Source organism: Phasianus colchicus, chromosome 10 (genome assembly GCF_987193195.1).
Source record: "Phasianus colchicus chromosome 10, bPhaCol1.hap1.1, whole genome shotgun sequence".
NCBI classification, from domain to species: Eukaryota; Metazoa; Chordata; class Aves; order Galliformes; family Phasianidae; genus Phasianus; species Phasianus colchicus.
In genome coordinates, this window is record NC_143445.1 from 6,749,217 (window position 1) to 6,771,081 (window position 21,865).

General features: G+C 38.3%; 2 protein-coding genes across 2 annotated transcripts in view; one reads left to right on the forward strand and one right to left on the reverse strand.

The window, feature by feature from the left end:
• Nucleotides 1-11,625, reverse strand: part of NMNAT3 (nicotinamide nucleotide adenylyltransferase 3) — a gene marked incomplete at its 5' end in the record, with an annotated part of 28,239 nt that extends 16,614 nt beyond the window's left edge. The window contains 2 exons of the mRNA XM_090147177.1: nucleotides 10,815-11,004; nucleotides 11,524-11,625. Of these exons, the coding sequence (XP_090003303.1) occupies nucleotides 10,815-11,004; nucleotides 11,524-11,625 (292 nt within the window). The remainder of the gene's footprint in view (nucleotides 1-10,814; nucleotides 11,005-11,523) is intronic.
• The window catches only part of CLSTN2 (calsyntenin 2), a 486,477-nt gene that overhangs the window by 72,494 nt on the left and 392,118 nt on the right, over nucleotides 1-21,865 (forward strand). The window lies entirely within an intron of this gene.

Genomic DNA, 21,865 nt, shown 5'->3' on the forward strand with positions numbered 1-21,865 from the left:
TGGATTATAACATATGACAAAGAGAATTAGCAGTTGGTCTCACCTTGCCTTTTGCCTTTTTGCACACCTGGGTACCTGAAGGAGTTATAAAACGACAGCAGGAAAAGGAAATTCAAGTCCCATAAGCCATTGTTTCTAGTCCTTCAAAATAAAATCATTTTACTTTTCCAAGACAATGGAGTATCAGAGGCAGTTCTCAGAGCCACATATGTAATTATTCCTTGTGAAAAGTATTCTCACCCTATACAATGAGTACATAGCTTCTGCTTTTACTGCAGCAGCTATGTACCAGATCCCCTTCTGTATCCCACCCTGTTCACATCTGAGGATCAAATTCATTTTTATCATAGATTTGTTAGAGATGGAAGGGACCCTTGAAGTTCATCTGGTCCAACTCCTCTGCAGTTAGCAGGGACACCTACAGCTACATCAGTTGCTCAGAACCTGGTCCAGCCTGGCCTTGAACATCTGTAGGAATGAGGTATCCATCACCTTGCTGGGCAACCTGTTCCCATGCCCTTATTGCTCTCACTGTAGAAAGCTTTTTCCTTATATCTAGCTTAATTCTCTCCTCTTTTAGTTTGAAACCATTTATCTTTGTCTTATCACAGCAGACATTGCTAAAGTCTGTCCCCTTCTTTCTTGTGGCCCTCCTTTACATACTGAAAGGCTGCTTCCAGCTCTCCCTGGAGCCTTCTCATCTCCAGGCTAAACAGCCCCAGCTCTCTCAGCCAGCCCTCGTAGGCGAGATGTTCCATGCCTTATATTACTTGTGACCCTCCTCCAGATGCTCCAGCAGGATCATGTCTCTCCTGTCCTTAGGATTCCATATATAGACACAGTATTCCAGGTGAAGGCTCCTCCATTGGTCAGGCAGGACATGCCTCTGTTTGTCTTGCATCACCTTCCTGTCTTCCATGTGCCTTATTACAGCTTCCAGGAAGACCTGCTCCTGGATTTTCCCTGATATGAGGCCAACAAGGCTGTAGTTCCCCAAGTCATCCTTTCTACCACCCTTCTCAGGTTCCTCTTGTACCACCTTCCTAGGAGGGTCTCTGTCAGGTTCCAATAAGCTATGATTCCCTTCAAATCAATTTTAGATGCATATGCTTTAGCAGTCAGAAGGAAGACAAAAGTGTCAGCAATAAAGATGTTACCAAGCACAGAGCACAACGCTCCTTCATAGCTTTTCTCATTCTTTCTAAGTTCCTGGTGTTACCCACTTTTCTTCTTTGTCGCTGAAACTTTCTAGTCACCTGAAGTCTAGCTTTTCTCATCTCATTCCTAAAGACATTATTTTGCCAGAGGAGATAAGTTGTTTCTCTTAGAGAGGATGGATAATGAATAATTAACATTTCATTTCTCCAGTTTCACCTAGTTGTTAAAAACTTCTTTAACATCACATAAGGATGAAATAAAAAAATGTTTATTTCCAGTTTCAAAACTATTAAAATCTTCCACAAAGTTGTCTATTCCATATGATTCTAAAACTGCTGATAAAGTCTACAGTTCAGATGTATGAACACTCATACTTTTTTAAATATAGTGCTGCGATTTCCATATAGAATATGCCACAAATGTTTCACATTGAATCATCAATAAAGAAATTAAAATTAAGCTAACCGTAAATTTACATCTTAGCTATACCACAGCAAAACACCATGTGCTCATAACAGCCCCTTACTGACCTGTTCGATGCAGGTGATCTCTAGCCAGCTCAAATAAACGCATATGCATATTTGTGATGGGGTTAAAGGAGCCACAAGCTAGAAGAATGAGAGGTATCCTGCTCTTCACTGACATGAAGATACTGAAACTTCACCCTAAAGAAAAAACAGCATAAAGTACGAACTTGACTAAGTGCAGTCTTCCCATCACTCCTCAGAACAAAGGCAGCACTCTTCAGAATCACGTACTCGTGACACATTGGTAAAGTATCAAATGTTCAGTTTGTTGTATCATTACAACACAAAGAAATTAGCTCAAAAACGCAGGTTTTTTAACACTAATTAAAATTTTTTTCTCTATATACAGAAATAGCTAGAAACTATTTCTAGAAATTCATGTATTACTATTACCAAGAACTGTCAGGTTTTGACTTTTCTTTATTTTTAACCTGTTTTTGTCAGGAAGCAACTCCTCACACTGTCCTTCTGTCAGCCTCCTATTAATAACTTTAAAACCTGTAGGCCTGTCAAAAGCAAATTTTTAATTTTTATTTTTAAAATAAGTTGGGACCTGTGCAGCATATGGCAAAAACCCACATGCAACACCCAAACCTACAGGTCTGGCTTCCTCAGAGGTAGGCAGACAGCCAGTCTGCACATACTTTATTAGCAGCTGCCTGTATAGTTTCTTCATTGGATGGCAGACAAGTGACAGCTCAATGATGGGGAACAGAAGCTATTACTGTTATACAGGGGACACTAAAATCTATGGATATGGAGAATGGGTGGGGAGAAATGCTTGAACTGGAAAATAATCTTTATGCATTTCAGCCAACTTCAGTCATCTCAATACAAAAGCAGTAGAAATCAGTCTTAGTCACTCTGCTTAGCACTACTTGCTTGCTTAATTCTTTTTACAGGTACGATTCCAACAGTTATGTCCTACATACATATCTGCAATTATGATTTTTAGGTGTGCTCTCATTTCCCTATATTTGAGCTTAGCATACATACCCGACAGCACTATTCCAAGTCTTTGTATTCCCTTATTTTTTTTTACCCTTTTTTAAAATCTTATAATTTGAAAACAAAGCCACACTGAAGCTTCACAGTTACAAATTCTATCAGATGATTTATAGAATTTATTTTAGTATTTAAATCTGCAGAGTAGGACTGCATTCAAGGCACAGAGCAACAGTTTTTAATATTTTCACACTTGAAGTGTTAGCAGTTACAAATTTTTTTCATAGAGAAAACTATTTGAAGCATGTGCTAACATTTCATTATCTAGTACTAAATACACATTAAGATTCCCCCATCTCATTTTTACTCATTTCTCATATCTCCTATAATCCTAAAGATATACCACAGGCAAGAAGACCATGGCTGGAGAGCCATTAGAAGCAATGTTATGGTCTACAATTGCAGTAGCTATAGGAAGCACATTGTGCAGCTCTGTGTCCCTCTTCCTTGGTTTACTAACCCTGCTGAGGCACTAACAAACTCATGCACAAAGGCTGTCTGCAGTCTTTCAGGTTCCTTATTCAAAAGGAAACTGAAACCAAACTCAAAAGTGCTCTTTGCTCTGTACCAGCAATTCAGTAAATCTACTGTCATTTTATTATGAATGACTTGGTTTTTTTTTTTTTTTTAACTTGTTTCAAGGAAGGAAGATACCTGATTGACTGAAAAATAAGTTGAAAAACTTTTAAGCGTTCTTTCCTGTTCGGCTGACATGTAGTTTATGCTTCCTTTGCACTGCTTTCCTTGGCCATGTTGAGAGTTATAAACTGAAAGATTTATTTTTTTGTTTGCTTTCAAAGCAGCTCTTTATTCTATATACTTTTTTCTTACCTGAAAAAGATACCTTCGATTGTTGGATTTCAGCTCCTATTTATAAAAAAGAAAAGATCAAACAGAAAATAAGCTAGAAGGCATTCCAAAATATATTTATATGGAAACAGAAGTACAAATAATAATCAAAAAGGCTGTTATTCCCAGTACCCCCATGCAGTGTATCCTAACTTACTCAGCAGGTACGGTATAGCTTCTAAGATCTCAAAGAAACCTTTGAGGTTCAGCTGCTACTTCCTGGGTTGCCAATTCAAAATAGGTAAACCTGCGCTTAGAACACTATCGGGTATGGATTATCTCAAGCTGCAAAAGGGTGAAAAGCTGCATTACCAAGGAAGTATTTTAGGTACCTCTCTTCTGTTAGATTGAGGAAAAAAAGGATGACTGGAAAGGAATTCCAACTGGAGCAAACACTCCTGTATTTTGAAGATCATTTCTGAGAATATTTTAAGATATCAGCTCCCTACGCAAATATAAACAGAGTATATCATTAAGAAGGAGAAGTTATACAGCTTCCCTATTCCTCTACTTATTCTTGTTCATAGAATTGCCAGCATGTTTTCTGGCTTCTTCATAGCTACTAACGTATACCTCACACCAAAGGTAAACGAGGTTTCTCCCTACAGACAGGTATCTATTTGCTACAGACTAGTGAACCTAAAGCATCTTATACAAAAGCTGATAAAAACAATCTAAATCAACCCAGTGCTCAGAAAATAGCCCAGATTCAGCGTTGAGACAAGCTGACCCCTTCCAACATAAAAAGGGCAAACGTGGATTTTATAGTAACAGAGCTAACCCCCATTAGTAACACGCCCTGGAACATTCCATGGTGAGAACCCAGCAGCAGTGCAACTTTTATCTAGTGAAAATCACCATTACCATTCACAAGAATTAGATAAAGCACAAATAGTGTATTAATTTGCTAAGGATTTAAAGTAAGTGAAGCATCTCCCCCCTCTCCTCCAGAATTAAGTGAACAAGAACATACACATACAAAAATACAAAGGAACAAACAAGCCAACACATACTTTTCTTTAGCTAAATTCCTAGAAAAAAAATAAACATAGAAGAAAAACTAAACATTATAATATCCTCCTAACCAGTTTACCCCCTATAATGCAGTAGCAGCGACACTAAGTGTTGGAACATCTCAGTATTCCTGACACCTCCACCAAACATTCAAGTCAAAGTCTTTCATAGGTTGCCACTGTCAGTCCTAGAAAACAACAAAACTACTTCTGGCAAGTTCATTACAATACCAGACAGTATCATTAGGAATACCAAAAATCATGCACAGGAAAGAGTTGACTCACCCAACTAGTGATGAGAACCTCTGTCTACAGAGCGCTCCTCGAGAAGAGACCTCCATACAGGAAACGCCCTCCTTCCAGAGGCTAGCCCTTAAATGAATCCAGGAAGGGGTGGATCTGAGACCCATGGGACTTCCAGTCACATGGGAAGCACAGGTAAATTGTTTGCACCTGTGCTTCCTTGGCCGGCCACTCCACAATCAATCACCAGTTCAGGCCATGACATAGCAGTTCCCCTACAGCCATTAATTGACTTCCTCAGCTGAATCAAACCACAAACAAGTAGGTGACTGTGCTGTTACCAGGCATTTATTCAGTGTGAATATTGTACCATGGGAATATATTTGTTTTTATAAAAGTAATCCAATAAGTAGTGCTGAGTAGCTTGGATAAGTTGTCTTCCCTTGCCAAACAGCTCTCAGACCAAAAAAACAGTGTTTAATAGCAGCAGTAAAAACCTGTGTCAATTTCAATATGCTAAAACTGATTTGTGCCTATTAGTTGCTATATGTGTTTGCAAAAAGCAGCCCAGCTGTCATATCACTTAGTTAAATAATTAATCATAAATTAATTTGTTCCCTAGCAATTGTCCCTACATAATGCATCTTCCATTAGTGGTGCCCCGCAAAACATGGTAGTGTTTGCTCTTATTGCAGCTCCCAAGCCTAGCTGAAATATGAAATACTTTTGAGAAAGTACATGGATAATTCAACTGTTCTACTTCTGTGGTAATTCTGATGAAATAAATACTGATTAGGTCAGGTACATACCTTGCTTTCTAACAGAAAAGAAGAAACATGGAAAACACACGATATCTGTAGATTGGAAAGGGAGGAAAGGACAGAATGTACCAAATTGGATTGCAACCAAGAAAGCAAGTCTTCTCTTAGGAATCTTGGTAACTAAACTTTAGGAGTGTTTCAATGTCGTGGTGCTATTAATCAGCAGATAGAACAATTATTTAGCAGTTCTAGAAGTCGGGTCTTCATTTCTGCTCTTCCACTTCTATAACTGTGAAAAAGGAAATAGAATTCAACTGTTTGAGAGGCTGTCCCTGGCTTCATGCATACCAAAACTGAAGTGACCTGATTTGTAGGTACCTACTTTGTGCTTCATCCTAATATTAATTATTAGATCTGTGATAAATTATTGCTTCTATGTACAAGTTAAATGCTCCATAATCATTACAAAAATAATCTCAGGAATCCTCTGAGGATGACTAATTGAATAAAGGAATCACTTTTGTACTTACAATCATTCTTGCATCAAAATGCTCTACATACCCAGAAACGAAAGTGAATATAGGAAAAAAAAAAAGACCACCAACCAACCATTACAAACCTTAACTACACAAACTCAAAAAAGATCAGGTGGTATTTATTCTGAACAAATTCTAGTACTGGTATTGCCCCCACTTTAAATAAATGTACCATATGCGTTACAAGGAGCGAGAAATGGTTGTGCTTATGCAATTTTAGGCCTTGGCTTTCCTGTCTGATCCAGAACAGCTGTGCACTTTCCTAGTACATTTAGACATTGATTAAGCACAGGCTTCAGAGGAGGAATTCTAACAAATCTTCCAAGAATAAGTACTTTGTTTCACATCATTTGCTTTCCAGCATTCTATTATTGAGTTTACAAAGCAGCATCGTTACTACATCAAGTTTGTTATAAAAAAAATATTATCTCCCCCTTGCTAATATTAATCAATTTTATTTATTTATTTTTAAATGCTTGGATTTTAAAAGTTAAGCCTCCCACAATCTTCGTTTGCTGTAACTTCCAAAGTCCCATATTCCAAAGGCAGAAATAGCAAAGTGTGTGGTAACTTTCTATATTGATTGGGTACTCACTACTGGGCAAACCAGTTTCAAGTCGCCTTTTTTTTTTGAGAAAAGGGGCAGACAGTCACAGAGATAACTCACATTTGTAATCTTCCACCATAATAACTCCTGTGCTTTTTAACTGTCTTCATGTGATCAATGACTTGCTGCCACTTTGCTTAAAAACCAGCAAGGTTTTAGCAGTCTGCTTTGCTACTCAAGTACTTGCTGCATTAGCACCATGTCTGTGTGTGTATCTCAAAACATTAAACTAAAGTCAAAGCACCTAAAATTCCCTTAAAAAAAAACAAAAAACCACACACAAAACCAACCCATCCACTATCTGTATTTCAGAATTCTGTAAGTATTTATAAAGCATTAGTGAAAAATGTCTGTTAAAGCAACAGGTACAAGACTGATCTGCACAAGCATATATATTTTCTAATTTTTACTGACAAACATTTTTATAATTGTCTATGCTAGTTCTGCAGCAAGATCTCATCTTCTACTTTCAAGAATTTTGAAACATTTAATAGAATGCTTGGGAACAGGTATTTAACATCACATTTATCAAGCAGAAGTAGTATGCTAATTTTATTTTTTTAGTCTGTAATTTTTTTAAAACCAATTCTGGTTTTAAGAAACAACTACATTTGATTTTTGCATAAAATGAGTACATTTTATAAATACATCTCCTGCCAGTTCAGCTTCCCTCCTGACATGACAGACACTGCCTTTTGTTGTATTTCTGCTTAGTGAAACACTACACAGCTTTTGTCATCTTTGCTGTTCTCAAAATCCAGAAATAATGGAAACAAAAAACAGCACAGCTTTGACCAGACAGCGGGAAGATTTTGCTTTTAATGACAAAACAGATGACTCAAAGACGACAATTAACAGGTTCACATTTCCTGCAGCAGCTGTCTGGCTCCTGGTGAGCTCTGCTCATTCAGGGCTGCACACGCTCCGCCCTGAGAACATGTCCCAGTAGCCTTGGCAAAACCGATGCCTTCTTTCTACATGATAGTTGCTATGGTACTGCCTGCAATGTAGAAAACTTTCAACAATATGGCACACCATGCAGCTATGCATAAAAGGGTAGATAGCTTCAAATGAGGAAGCCTCACTTAAGCAATGCAATAGATTATATGATGGAAAAAACTGTTATAATTCTCATTTAAAAAATTCTGCAAGTTCCTATTCTAATGCTTATATTCCTAAATACATCAATAATAGATGACGTTACAGATGACCACAGTTAAATTCTGCTGAAAGTCATTAATTAGAGCCATATCTGATTAATTATCAGAAGCACAATGGAGTGCTGAGCAGTGCAGTCTGATTCATGAGCTGTTAAATTAGTAAACTGGAGGAAAAGACACTGATACGTGCACACTGTGAGGGGGGCTCACCCTTGAGGTAAGATTTCTGTAAAGAGCAGAAAGAAACTGAATTTCTGCACAGGATGAAAGTGTTATTTCCTCCTGTGAGGGCAAATCTAGACTAATTTATATAAAATTTAGATTTGAACAAGTTCAAAGCTGCTCATATCCTTTCTTTCATGGGGTCACATCATTATCTTGTATAAATTTATGTAGCTGCACTGAGCCCAGCTGAGTTACACTAGGTGACGCTAAGGATGTTATGGTTGTAAGACATTCTCAAAGTGAGAAAAAAGTACATTTTACCAGGTAAAATACCATAGCAGACCATATTACACAAATAACCCTTTAAAATATGATCTCAGGTACCTGATATTTTTCTCATGCTGTTACTAGTGGGAGCCATTGCTATAACAGAAGTTAGTCCAGTCTCTATGTTCCCAAGATGTACTTTTACTGAGAGAAGTCCTCCATAGCAGTCACATACATACCTACATATTCACCCTTTCCACTTTAATAATGAAGATAACATAAATACCTGGGTAAGAGAAAAAATGAAAAATGTATAATATAAGATGGTATTTTATTTGCTTATCAAGAAGTACTCACCCCAGCCAAGAAGAATTTTACAAGGTGGCTATAAATATTATTCACAGTTTAATATGACACTCTAATCCTCTAAAATGGCTTTTTCAGGGCCACATGATAGATCACAATTGTTAAATTGCAGTGTCTCAGGTATACTACATTTCTTTGACTTTCACTGAAGAACCATTAACAAAGTACGTGATGGGATACATGATTTTTGATCATATTCAGCATTATCCAAAAGATGAAGTTTTCCCTTTCAATCTCCATATTAGAGTTGTAGTTAAAAAATGCAAGTCTCATCACCATTTCTAAATCAGCTTCAAAGAAACCCCCAAAACTAACCAACTCCAAGCTTACTGCAGGATTCACCAGAGCAACAGCATATGCAACTTGACAAAAATCATCTTTTCTTTCCCCTTCACATATCTGTGAAAAGGACCCAAAGCATACCAAATATTGCCTTTAGTGGTGTATGGTGTTCTTGTGCTTAAACAGAGGATAGGCTTAATTTTGGGATACTCACTATTTTTTTTTTTCTGCTTTGTGCAAGCAGTAACTTCCCCAGCAAATTGCAGTGACCAAAAAGCTATCAAATTCTTATGCATTACATACATTTCTTACTCTAACATACGAATTTGCCTAGTAACACTGAGGACTTGGCATGGCAACAAAGCTGTTTAAGTAAATGGTTCCTAGGCACAGGATTTCACATTGCTTGTTGTCTTTATATTTCTATTAGTTAATCAATTTAGAATTTCTACTTGCTTCACCTTTTACAGTCAAAGGGTTCAAACTGAATAGACAAAAGCACGTAACTTGCTATCACTCAAAATGCTTTGCTTGCTCCTGAGAATATTTCATCATTCATTTGGTATCTAACCAAAGAAAAAAAGTGGCATTCTGGACCTGACACCCCACTGGGCTGGACAGACCACTAGTATGACACATTATGGCATTTCTTAAGGCTTTTGAGATGTGCATAATACTCTATAAGCCTAATGGCTTATAGATGTATATATGGCTAATGGCTAGTTTCTTAGTTTCTATCTTAGTAATAAGAATAATGCAGAATGCTTGGTGGATAGCGAGGCTTCTACAGCTTCTTCAGTGATGCATTACAGTAAACCAATACAGGAAAAAATCAGGCTGTGAAGTTGCTCTGGAGATCTGGCAGCCTCAGGGCAGCAGCACCCTGCAGTCGTGGGGCGGGCAGCTTCCCCCAGCTGCTCCAATCTGCCCTGCCAAATGCTGCAGTTGGTGCTCAAGCATCTTATAAAATAAGACCTTAAATCATCACTGCAATGATGTGATTTATCTCATTAAAGTACTTTAAAAGGCAGAACCTCAAATAGTTCCAGTTCGCCTTTGACAGGACTGTCACCTTGTGCCCTCAGTGCCCCTTGGACACCTCTGGGCTTCCCTAAAGTCTTTCACAAATTCTTCTAGACCACGAGTGCCAATTAGCTAACTGAACCTAAGCTAAATTCTACAATTTTTCTAAGGTTAAAGGCATGAAGTTAGTTTACTGCTAGAACTGTGCAATCTGACCAGTCCTAAACCGCAGCTACTAATGATCAGGAATGAACTGATTGCACACTGTATTGCACAGAGCTTAAGGAAAACAAACACAGCCACGCCATGGCCCGATGCCTGCTAAAGTCTTTGAATAATGCAACGCCAGAGATCATTTATAAATCCAAACACCAGCTGCTGTGTGAGATGGGAGACGGCCTCGGAGACTGAAGGAGGGGAGACAGGAGAACGGTTACACAGTGAAAGCTGGGGATCGAAATACGTCTGCGTAACCACAGACATCCTTGTCTGCTTGAACTCACCGACACTCTATGAAGTGTTTGGGAAAAAAAGCCAAAGTTCATTTATCAGTTTCAATTACAGTTCTAAATATCCATATATAAAATATATGGACGTGTATTGCACCTGTATTTTCCGGGAACAGCGCCGTACTTTCAGTGCCCGAGTAGTTCAGCTACACGCTCGGGCGTGTAACAAACGCCTCCCATCGTCCTGGCGGAGCCGCTCCGGTTCCAGCACGGAGGAGCGGCCGTTTCCCAATCCCTCACTGCCCGGCGCACCCCGGGCTGCCGGCCCCCACTTGGCCCCGCAGGAGTCGCCCAGCGTTGCCGCTGCCCCCCGTTCGCACCATGCCCACGGCTCGGCCCTTACCGCGCGCGGCCGGCCGCTGTTGCTGCAACTCCCGCGATCCCTGCGGCGCCGCGTCCTGCGGTTGGCAGCCCGCTGCTGTTCCTGCTTGTAAGGAGGAGCGGCTGGCACCAGCGGGGTGACGGGGTCGGGTTACAGTCGAAACGTCGGTGCGCTCCGGTGGCTTCGCTGAGGCTCCAGGACTTAAAGAGAGCTTGTAAACAGGAGGGAGATTGACTTTTTACACCATCTGTTAGCGATAGAGCAAGGAGGGATGGTTTTACATTAAAATAGGGAAGATTTAGGTTAGATGTATTTAGGTTAGATGTTAGGAAGAGATGGCGAGGCACTGGCACAGGCTGCCCAGAGAGCTTGTGGATGCCACATCTGCAGATGTGCTCAAGGTCAGATCGGATGGGGCCTCAGGTCCGATCTGGTGGGCGGAAACCCTGCCCACAGCGAGCAGTTGAAATGAGGTGGTCTTGAAGGTCCCTTCCAACACAAGTCATTCTGCGATTCTAGGAACACAGAGATCTGCAGTGGTGCTAGGGTCCTTTATGTGTATTGGGGATGAAAATATTGAAATCTCCAATTATTAACAAGACCAGGCTTTGACCGGCCAGTTCAGCTGGCCACAACAGTGCTGGTATATGACATAAGTGCTGGCAGAATAAATGCTGTCCTGGATATTGTTTACCTAGAGGTGAAGAGGCACTGCTTACCAAGCACTTACCTGTTCTGGTGGGGGAAGATGAGCACAGCTTATCCTTATTTTTTGGTGAGTGGGTGGTGTGCAGACTTTGACTTTCTTGTTTTTGTGCCTTGCTTTGTAGCGTCACATCCTTCTCCACCAGCTATCAAGTGTTTTGAGATCCTTGTGAAGTGGGAAGTCCAAAGAGTTTAAAGTCATATTATTCTTTCTGCTTATCAGCAATGAGAAATCAAGCATCTCAAGATGCCAGAATGTCACTAGTTGTGTAATCTACCACAAAACTTCTAATTACCACAATGTTAATAGGGAGCACAAATACTCCTCTTACTTGTTATATGGTAAAAAAATAAAAAGTATTGGATTGTGGAATGAATTTTAGATTTGCTCTCTGAAATGCACATGCAAAAAGTAACACTTCACTGCTGCACTGAGGACAGAAACTGTCCTTCAGGTCTTTATCTGACCTTGCCTAATGCTGCCTCAGGGATGGTTTCAGCATTTGGAACTTTTGCTTGTGACTGGAAGCAGAGTACACACTCTTTTGCACCACTTTTGGAAGTCTAAAGTCATAAATTAGATTCCCCAGGCAAAGCACAAGCTTAAAAAAATGTAGCTAAGTATAGAAAGTGTTTTGTCTGTTGCTTTAAAGCATATATAAATTCTAACGTTTCCAGGCCTTTCTTCCTAATGCTAAATCTACAACATTATAGAAACATTAATTCTCCCAACTTCCTTTGAGGGAGAAAAAGCCAGTTAAAAAAACTTCATAAAGCTGACATCCCAGAGCAAAATTGATCATTTATTTCTGCTGAGCAGGCTTACTGAACATATAAAGCTTATTCTAAACAAGAATAGCTAGAATTAAAACCTACTCTTTGTATACTTTAAATTACTGTTATATATTTAGGGAATAAATAAGATTTCCTATAAGAGGAAACATTGTGCTTCAATTACAAAAAAAGAAAAATCAATCTGAAGATTAAGTCTTGTACATCAAGCTTGAAAACTGAGGGCAAGCACCCAAGTTAACACAGTTAGTGCAGCAACACTGATGGCAGTGCTAACTGTGCTTGCTGAGAAGCTTCACCATTTTTGATGCAGGCTGTCATAGTTGTTAAAATAAACATTTCTTCATTGTTGTCTTTGAACATAAGTTACCCATTTCTAATTTTAGAGACTGTTTAATAAATAGAATGCTTTCTGAACTGAGTTGTATCTGGAATCATTTGCTGATGGTAAGCATAGAGACCAGTAGGCCTGATCCTAATCATGTTCTCTACTGCATCCTCCTGACATAAAAGGAATTGCAAATAGTTCCTGAAGTGCCTGGATGCGAAAGAGGTTATATGGGAAAGAGAAGAGTGTCAGGGAGGAAGATGTGCAGGAGCAGAAGCATTTGGATGCTGCCCTGTAAGGGAACAACAAACAACCACAGAAAGTTTCAAGTCAGTTATGAAATATGAACTAATTAAAACCTATTTTCCAGGAGTTAAATTACGACAAAGTTACCACTACAAAATCATGTTGTGTTCTGACAGTTACTCAAAGATAATAGATCCCACTCTTTATTACACTGGTGTGTTTCCACAGGTTTCAATTCTGGTCTGCTTCCTGTGGGAGTTTGAAGAACCCCTATCATTCTGTTATTATCCCATTACTACGAAGCTGGAACACTCACATCTAGGTGTAAAACTGTGATTATGAAATCCCAAGCCAAAGTTGCTCCAGATGCTATGAATCAGCTTCTCTACCAGAATTTGGCATTAGCTGCAGCTCTTGAGACAGAAAGCTCCCAGGGCCTTACATAAGTTGTGCATGCATCAAGGCTGTAGAATTAGGCCTTGTAATTGTAAAACCTGCCAAAAGAGCAGCACAGCAAGTCAGCATGATCTGCTGGTTCTTGGCATCTAGCCCTTACTGATGTGTATTTCAGGACAGAAAAAAATCTGTTGGGAAGAGATGGAGAAGAGAAACATGAGAGAAATGTTCATTAACCTTTACCCTCCATAATGGTATTGGAAAGCATTAGCTTCAAGTCTTGGCTTGGACAACAAGGCAATCATTCACTCAGCTTAATCCATGAAGTAAATACTCAAACTTTTATTTTTATACTACTTAAATGCTGCAGTTACAGCTAGTTTGAACGTTACATCAAATATTACAAATAGGGTGGACAAGATGATGTTTACTTCCTGTAAATGGAAATCATTCTGTTACTTGATTGCTATTAGAATTAAAGGCAAACATTAGCAAATCCATTATTTCTGAGGCAGACAGTGGAAATCAGAAAGCTAAATTGCTGTACAGAAACAAAACAAAGCAGACTCCAGTGTACTGTAGTTCTCTGGAGCTGCAGAAGATAAATGAGCAGAGGTAAAGAACAGGGCAGCACACCATGCTTTATTTGAAAGCCAAGAAAAAAAACAACTTAAAAGGACTCAAACAACAATCATAAAACTTGACTTAGCTGCACAAAAGCCTTATCTGAAAGATAAAAACACTGAAAGGCAGAGAAATACAAATTTCTCTCAAGTTTTAGGCTTCACAGTGATAAAAGCATTTTTTTGGTCTCAGGTGAACTAGATGGAACACTTGTGCTTGGCTCATTTCTTTCTTCTATTAGAGAATGTTGTGTATTTTTAATTGTTTGCAATTGTTTGTGCCTTTTTCCTTCTTATCTCTCTAATCCTCCTACATTAGTAAAATTCTGTTATTATACATCAGTTGTTTCTTGGTAGGACTTCAGGTTTGCCATTTGTTTCATCTTTTGTTTTGGTCATTTTTCTTCCTTGTAGCTTGAACTTCAGCAAAATTAAAATAGCTCATTGTGTTTGCATGATGCTTCAGATATCATTACAAATTATCTTCCCAAAAGAATGGTATTATTGGCTGATAGAATCTCAGCAATGCGTTTCTGTTCGGCAGCGTAGTCACTCCGAAAAAAGGGGAGAATATTATGTGGAAATATCAACATCTATACAGAGAATTAGCACCAGCTTTTCAATGCAAGAAACTTAGTGTTTCTTTCCAGTGGATTTTAAAAAGGCATTGGGGACCCTCCTTTATATTCTCACAGGATATGAAGTATCTGTTGATGTATGTTAGCATGCTATTGTATTTTTCCTCTGTAACATGCAGATATTTTTAATTGTTGTATTGGAAGCCACAGCATCATACTTGCTAAATACTGATTTTTCTTTATATAAAGTTTCTAAATCACTGGAAATTTGGTATCTAGTAGATCTGCTAAGCTGAAAGTGCAAGTAATGCTACTATCAAAAGGAACACATTCTTGTTTAGCTGATATGCTGGTGTTAACTCAGAATGGACTGAAACAAAAAACACTTTTGCTTTAACATGTTTTTGCCCCGTAAAGTTGCTGTACTGGGAAGGTGCTGTAATGCACCCACTACTGTACATAGACAAACCAGCAAAGAACTTCTCATTGTGAAGCAGTTTGGCATTAGGACTGGGTGCCCCCCTGCATGCTGTTTTGGCCTAGCAGATGTTATTGTGCTGAGAGACTGTAGCCTAGGAAGAAAAGGAGATAGGAAGCAGATATGAAAGCCACAGTCAGACAAGGTCAGTCTCCCACTGGAGCAGAAGCTCCAACAGTAACAACATTTTAAGAGAACACACTGAGTTTCACACCTGTTTACCATCAGCAAACAGAAATAAACATTGATTTACACACACATCAGTGAGAGAGTTGCAATTAGACAGAACAACATGAAGGAAAAGGCACTACAGCAGAGATACAGTGGCAGAAGAACCAGCATAACAGAAAGGTATAATCAAGAAAAGGAAAAAGATTACTTACACATATCAGAAGATTCTCAGCCTGTAAAGGAAAAACCTCATTAAGGAGAAATCTCCAGAAAGAAAACCATCTCCACTGGCAGTCAGCCCTTAAATGGATCTAAGAGAGGTGCAGCCAGGCTGCACCCCTCCAGTCACACAGCTGAATTGCCTTCACCTGTGCTCCCAGGGCTGACGGAGTCCTTTCCCCAGGTGCTCAATTAGTGGTTCAGGCCATGATTCAACAGTTACCATATGAATAGTAACTTGCATCTTTACTTTCTTATCCTTAGCAGATCCATTCTAGCTTTACATTGGTGTGCTTGAGAGAAAGAACAATGCTTTGAGCACCAAGATTCTGTTTGAGGCACAGAAACAGTCCTCAAACGAATGGAATATTTTAAACTAAATTATTTATAGTTAAAATAGATCATTAGTAAAAGTGGAAGTATATCACAGTGGCATATTTGTTTAGATAAAGTTTTGGTTATATAGTGTTTGCTGATCATTTACATAAACAAGGTAGAGAGAAAACAAAACAAATTAATGGAAAGCTTGCATTTTCATAGAATTGGAAATCATACTGTAGAGAAATGTTAAGTTATGGCCTGAAGCAGTGATTGAGCACCTGGTGGAAGGCAGGGCCAACCCAGGGGAGCTCAGGTGCGTGCAGTGTACCTGAGTGACCATAAGGGATGGAGCCAGGATCCAGCCCTTCCCAGACCTCATTTAAGGGTTGGCAGTAGAGGTGAGAGTCTCTTGCTGGAGATCCCTGCATACCTGAGGCCTTCTGATAGTAACTAGCTTCTCTGTTTTTTTCTCTTTTTTTTTTTTTTTTTTTTTTTTTTTCTGTGCCCATAGCAGTTGCAAGCACTCACTTGCTGTAGCTTTGGACTTTGTTGCTGCTCTTTCTATCACATTACACATACAAATTCCTTTTTACGATCTTAATGAAAAGAGTTTGTAGTCTTTCACTGCAGTGCAAAGAACTTTTTCAAAACCTTGAAAGTATTTGCTGTTACTCATCTGAGTGATTGGCATATTGTTTCCTCACTCTAGGCTATGGGTAGATCTTGGTTCATGCTGCTATAGCCACATATGTTTGTTGATAAACTTTGCTGTCACTTTCTGGTAACAAACTATAGGTACAGAATTTTTTTCTTTAAGAAGCTTCTCTTTGGCTTCTTTTTGTTTTCTTGTCTTCCTGGTATTTGTAGAAATTGAAGAAGCCTTTGTCTGCTATTTATCAAACTTCTGGTTAGCACACCAGACTTCTTGTGGTCAAGCAAGGAAGAACATGCTCAATTAGTCAGTAGCACATGCTTTTTGTGTTTTGAGTAAACACACCAATATCACTATTCTTGCAACAACATCCTTTCTGTGCACACAGTGATTGTACTTAGGCTTGTTAGGAGCCACTGAGTTTCAGTAGCAGTAGAAAGTGTTATGCAGGTGTTGCTTAGCTTCAATGCTTTAATGTCAGTCAGGTGCCTTTCCTATGTTGCTATCCTCATAGTCCCAGTAGTCACTGATGCACAGCATGGTTTCAATTAAAAAATGTAATTAAATTTGTGTCTGTATTTGTACACTTTTAAAAACACCTAACATTGTACCTCAAAGGAAATATTAAATGTATTAATTTACATTAAATGTAAGTGTTATATTTACCCAATTTTGATGTAGTTTTCTTTATTGATTTCTGTTATCATTTTGTCAGCTAAGGATTAGCTCTCAGCCCTTGGTAGTCTAAATTTCAATGGTTTGGCTGGAAGATTATTTAAACTGTTTTATATAAACTTGAAAATGATATGATGAGGTATAAATATAATGCTCAAAATCTTGATTTTAATGTAATTTAATATAAAGAATCTTCTAAAAAGCAGTACTGTGCAGCTCAAAGCATCGAGGCTCTCATCTATCTTTATTGTTTCTCATTTAAGCCCAGATCCACACTTACATGCCAGATGGCAACTGCAGAGGAGTTTCAAGTTATAGCTGCAGTAGATGAAGATAAGTGCCTCTTGAGAAAGGGAAAGCCAGATTGCATATTCCTTTCAATTGCACCTGATGACTTATTGCTAGTCACTAATTGGCTTGTCCATACACAAGCAATTCAGAATCTGTCTGCAGTGCCTGACTTTATCAGTAATTCTCTTCTTCCTGCAGAGATCACTGATGAAATAAACCCTTAGAGCAAATAATATTTTATAGGAAGCTATGCAAAAAGCAGACCTGGAGTCCTTTCTCTTATTGTTGCTGCTATGTAAAGACTTCTTTCTTCAGGAGAATTATAAAATTTTGTGTTACTATCACTGTTAGTTATAATTGTGAATAACCGTCTATGATCTGCTAACTTCGAAAGGACAATATATGCATTTTAGGAAGAGACAAAACTATGATCAGAACATCTTTGCCATTGATGCAGACATATTTAAAGAAAATTAGACAATCTTTTCCCCCATGTTTTATGAATGGATTTTCATTTTAGTCCTGGGTGAGACATTTGACAGAGAACCAACAGAGAGAACTAAGAAAAGTAGAAGATAACTCAGGAATGAGGAACTGCTCTTTTATTTTCTTCTACTTAGAAGCTATCAACAGTGAAATGCCTCTAGAGCTTTAGAAAAGCCTTATTGCTTTCCTTGTTGTTGATGACAGACAAAATCTGGGTAATGGTAGAGTGTATAGCCAACAATGTAACGAGCCCTTTAAAAGGTGAAGTATCCACTTAGAAACCAGCATCCTTGGTAAAATGAGGTGTCAGTATTTTCTAACTACTGTAGAGCCTACATTGTCTCCTGAAGTCTTCAAATGAAAAGCATTTTCCCTAGATGTGTTTTGCTAAATGCGGTAGCAACCGAGGTATTTGCAAACAGAAGAAAAACAGCTTTCTATTTTGTAAGTGCCTAGCAGTTGTCCTGAAGGAAAAGAAATATCAAGTCGCACTGCATAATTAATTCTTAATGTTCTGTGTCTCTGTTGCCTATGTGTATATAATTGTAGTCCAGACAACAGTGTGTGTGTATGTGTGAAGGGCACAACACTTTAGAGCTGTAGCATCATGTAAGTAGATAAAGAACATGAAATATACTGTTATGTAAACTGAAGTAAAATAAACCACTTGGAATTGATAATACTTAAACGTATTCTCAAATGTGAGAAAATTCAAATATTCTTAAGTACAACAGGGTCACATAAAACATCTAGAAAAGTGACTGAAGAGATTACAAACACTTGAACAGAGATACCAGTTGTGCCTTCTGACTTACTGCTGCCAAATCCTCTTTTCCTGTTGAGGGCTTCATGAATAACATAATGGATGATCATGGACACCAAATCACAAACATCCGATGACGCATGAAGCAGTTTAACACTTGGATTGCTATGCAATCAAACCAGTAGTTATTAGGAAAATAAAATTTAGGCATCTTCATGATATAAGAAGTTAGTGAATGTAGAAATCTTGAGTCTTTTCTCTATGTGGTGTTCAGACATAAATGATAATAGAGCAGTCCTACTACTGTATCTGGCCCAACATTTTGGCAGCTGACGAGACTTAAAATCCTTTCCATTTATGCAAGGGAATTTCTTTGCCCCTCAGCAGCTATGCATGGGTGAAATGCCGCTTAATTATCAGAACACAGCAGCTTTGGTGTCTAAATGGCAGATGTGAAGGTATATATCCCACTGAATATGTGGGACATATAGGTAGCCCCAGTTGTGTGGAGGAGTGTATACACTTGGAACTTCTGAGTATGAGTTACTGTCATGGTAGTGTTCTTCTTTGAATCAGTCCTTTGTAATAGTGATCTGATGCTTGCATGAGGGCTTTGGAGGAGAGCAGCTTTGGTAGTGATTTCTGCAATGACCTTGGCAAAACTTTGATCCGCTTTAGTACAATGCCTCTTGAGATACACATACAGATTGATGGATAAAAATGTTCACAACTTTCCTTTCATCTTTCAGAAAATCTTTCATCTTTGTAGTCTGTTCTATAAACCCTCTGAGGAAAGGTAAATAACTGCAAAGTAAGGGAAGAAAGTCTGCTACAGTTTTAAACATCTTGTGAGGCTAAAATCTTAGGATTGGGATGGATGGCTGGAAAGACAGAGAATTACAGTAAGCTTGTGAAGAGATGCTTGCAATTGTCAGAGAATAGTTTCTAACAATGATAACATAATAGCATATTCTGTAATTATCACTGTGTTGGGGGACGAGGAAGAGAGTACATTTAAGAACTGGATAACTGGTTAATATATCACTATTGGTTTTGCAGACCAGCATAGAATTGCTGTACAACAGGAAGTGCTTTCAGATTTGTCAAGGAATGGTATAAAAACTGTCCCCCAGTAAATCTTGGAGTTCACTTTCGAAGCATTAGATAGTTGGGCAATAGTTGGAGGAAATTCAAAGGCTCCAAATGACCATTAGTGTACTTCTCATGGTAAAGTGACACGAGTATTTCTAATGTGAATTTATTGCTCTTAAAGGTCTTGGCTTGACTGATGTACCACAGACCAACTTACCTGTAGAAGCTTCAATGAGGAAAGGGCAGCTTGGTTAGCTGAAAAGGTCTCTTAAATAATGTAGAAAAAAATTACTGCTTTTTCTCCCTGAGATGAAATGTTAATTGTTGAGAAGTTTAGAGGTTGTTTTCTTCAGACATGTTTTTTTCTTTCTCACTAGCACTGTGACTGAATTCAATGGCGGTTGTGTGACCATCATCACTAACTTTGTGCTGATAACTAGCAAGGCTGGTGGGCCCTGGTTGACATTGGTCAGTGAGAGTAGAGGGGTTGGAGGGTGCTTGCTTTTTGAGTCAGAACATCCTGTATTTGTGTGCAAGCTCTTCATTAGAATTTTTTTTTGTTTGCAGGGATGGGATGACAAGTCTGTATGGAACAGAAGTAGGATGTGGGGACTTCCTTACTGCTTTCTCTCATATGAGGGAAATGAGTAAGAGCAATTCTTTGCTTTTTTTTGAACTTGATCTTTTAAGTACTATGACCACTGTTTTTATTTGTTGATACACCATAGTGTACATATCAGCAAATATGGCTAAATGTAATTCTGCTTTCAAGGTCAGGCCTGTTACAGGAGCTGCTGTTTTCCAGGTAAAGGTTGGAGGAAAGGTGCTTTTCAATGAGTCACTTCTTTAATAAATCATTTTGTGTATATATACTAGCTTACACAAGTTAGGATATTAATTTCCAAGTGGTGCTCGTCATGAATATGCAGTTTTAAAAACCTGAGCTGAATAAAGCATATGGCCTTTACAACATCTCAGGACCATATCTGTAATTCAGTGTACATCCCTGCTGATACACAGACAAAGGTGAATTACTTCCAGACAAAAACATGTCAATGCTCTATTGAGTAGTCAATTATTAAACACACAATGGAATCTGAGGTTATCAAGACATGCTCAGAATGTATCTGGGATGTATAATTTGTACCAGAATGGAACAACTAGACTATTACTAAAAAAATCCAAGCAAAATTGTACTAGCATAGGGTTAGAATGAGTTATTGCTCTTCCTGTATGATGGGTGAGAAACATTTGCTTTACTTACACTCCCAATGAGCTAATTTCAAAGTCCTATGCATACATACTTAGAAATATAACAATAAGTATTTTTTTTTCTCTCAAGAAATGATCCATCTGATATTGAATGCTCCATTCTTCGGAGAAATGATGATTTTGAGAACCAGGAATGAAGGTAGATGTTGCAACATAAGTGTCCTGACAATTACTATGGTAGAAATTTGATTGAATGAAATGAAGAAATAAATGATTAAGTTATTGCTGAATGATGAGAGAACTATTTCATGAATGTCACCTGCATGAAGTTCCAAGCGTTATTCATGTACCTAAACCTATGGTAAAGATTTTATTTATGGGGAGAAAAGCATATTTGATAGTTGGAAAAGCATTTCTAACAAATTACAAACATTATTCAGGCTGTGGCTGTTAGTTTTACTGCAATTATATATCAGGATTAATACATTGGGTCTTTGGTCTAGTGCTTACTTTTTTATTCACATTAGGCAAGTTTCAGATCTATTGCAATTTGCTGGAAGGTACCATTTAAATCAGCAAAGAAGTGTGTCAGGCTGGCTCCATTGCTTCCAGTGGGCTTTAGTGGAACTTTATCCTCAGCTGCATTACATGTAATTTTAAGTATAATTAATTGAGATATTACTATGTGTTTTTATGATTCAAAAAATTCTCGTCTGTGACTTTGACAATGCTTCTCACTAACATTTTTGCAGCATGATTATAGTTATTTGCATGCTCCAATAGAAATTGCAAAGTCTCTCTAACTGGATTCAACAGGTTGCTGTTATTTTGTTTTCCTAAAAGACTTGGGCAGTACATGAGTCAACATTCAGTTGTTATTGACATTTTTGTGCCTTTTAAATAGGAAATGTGTGATGCAGGCTTTAAATGTCTGAATTGGTATATCCAACAGAAATGAAGCAGAAACTGCTCAACTGTAAGATATCAGGAATGTGCTGGCTAGTGAGACTGCAAGTGCAAGCTAGTATACGTTTATGAAAGTAG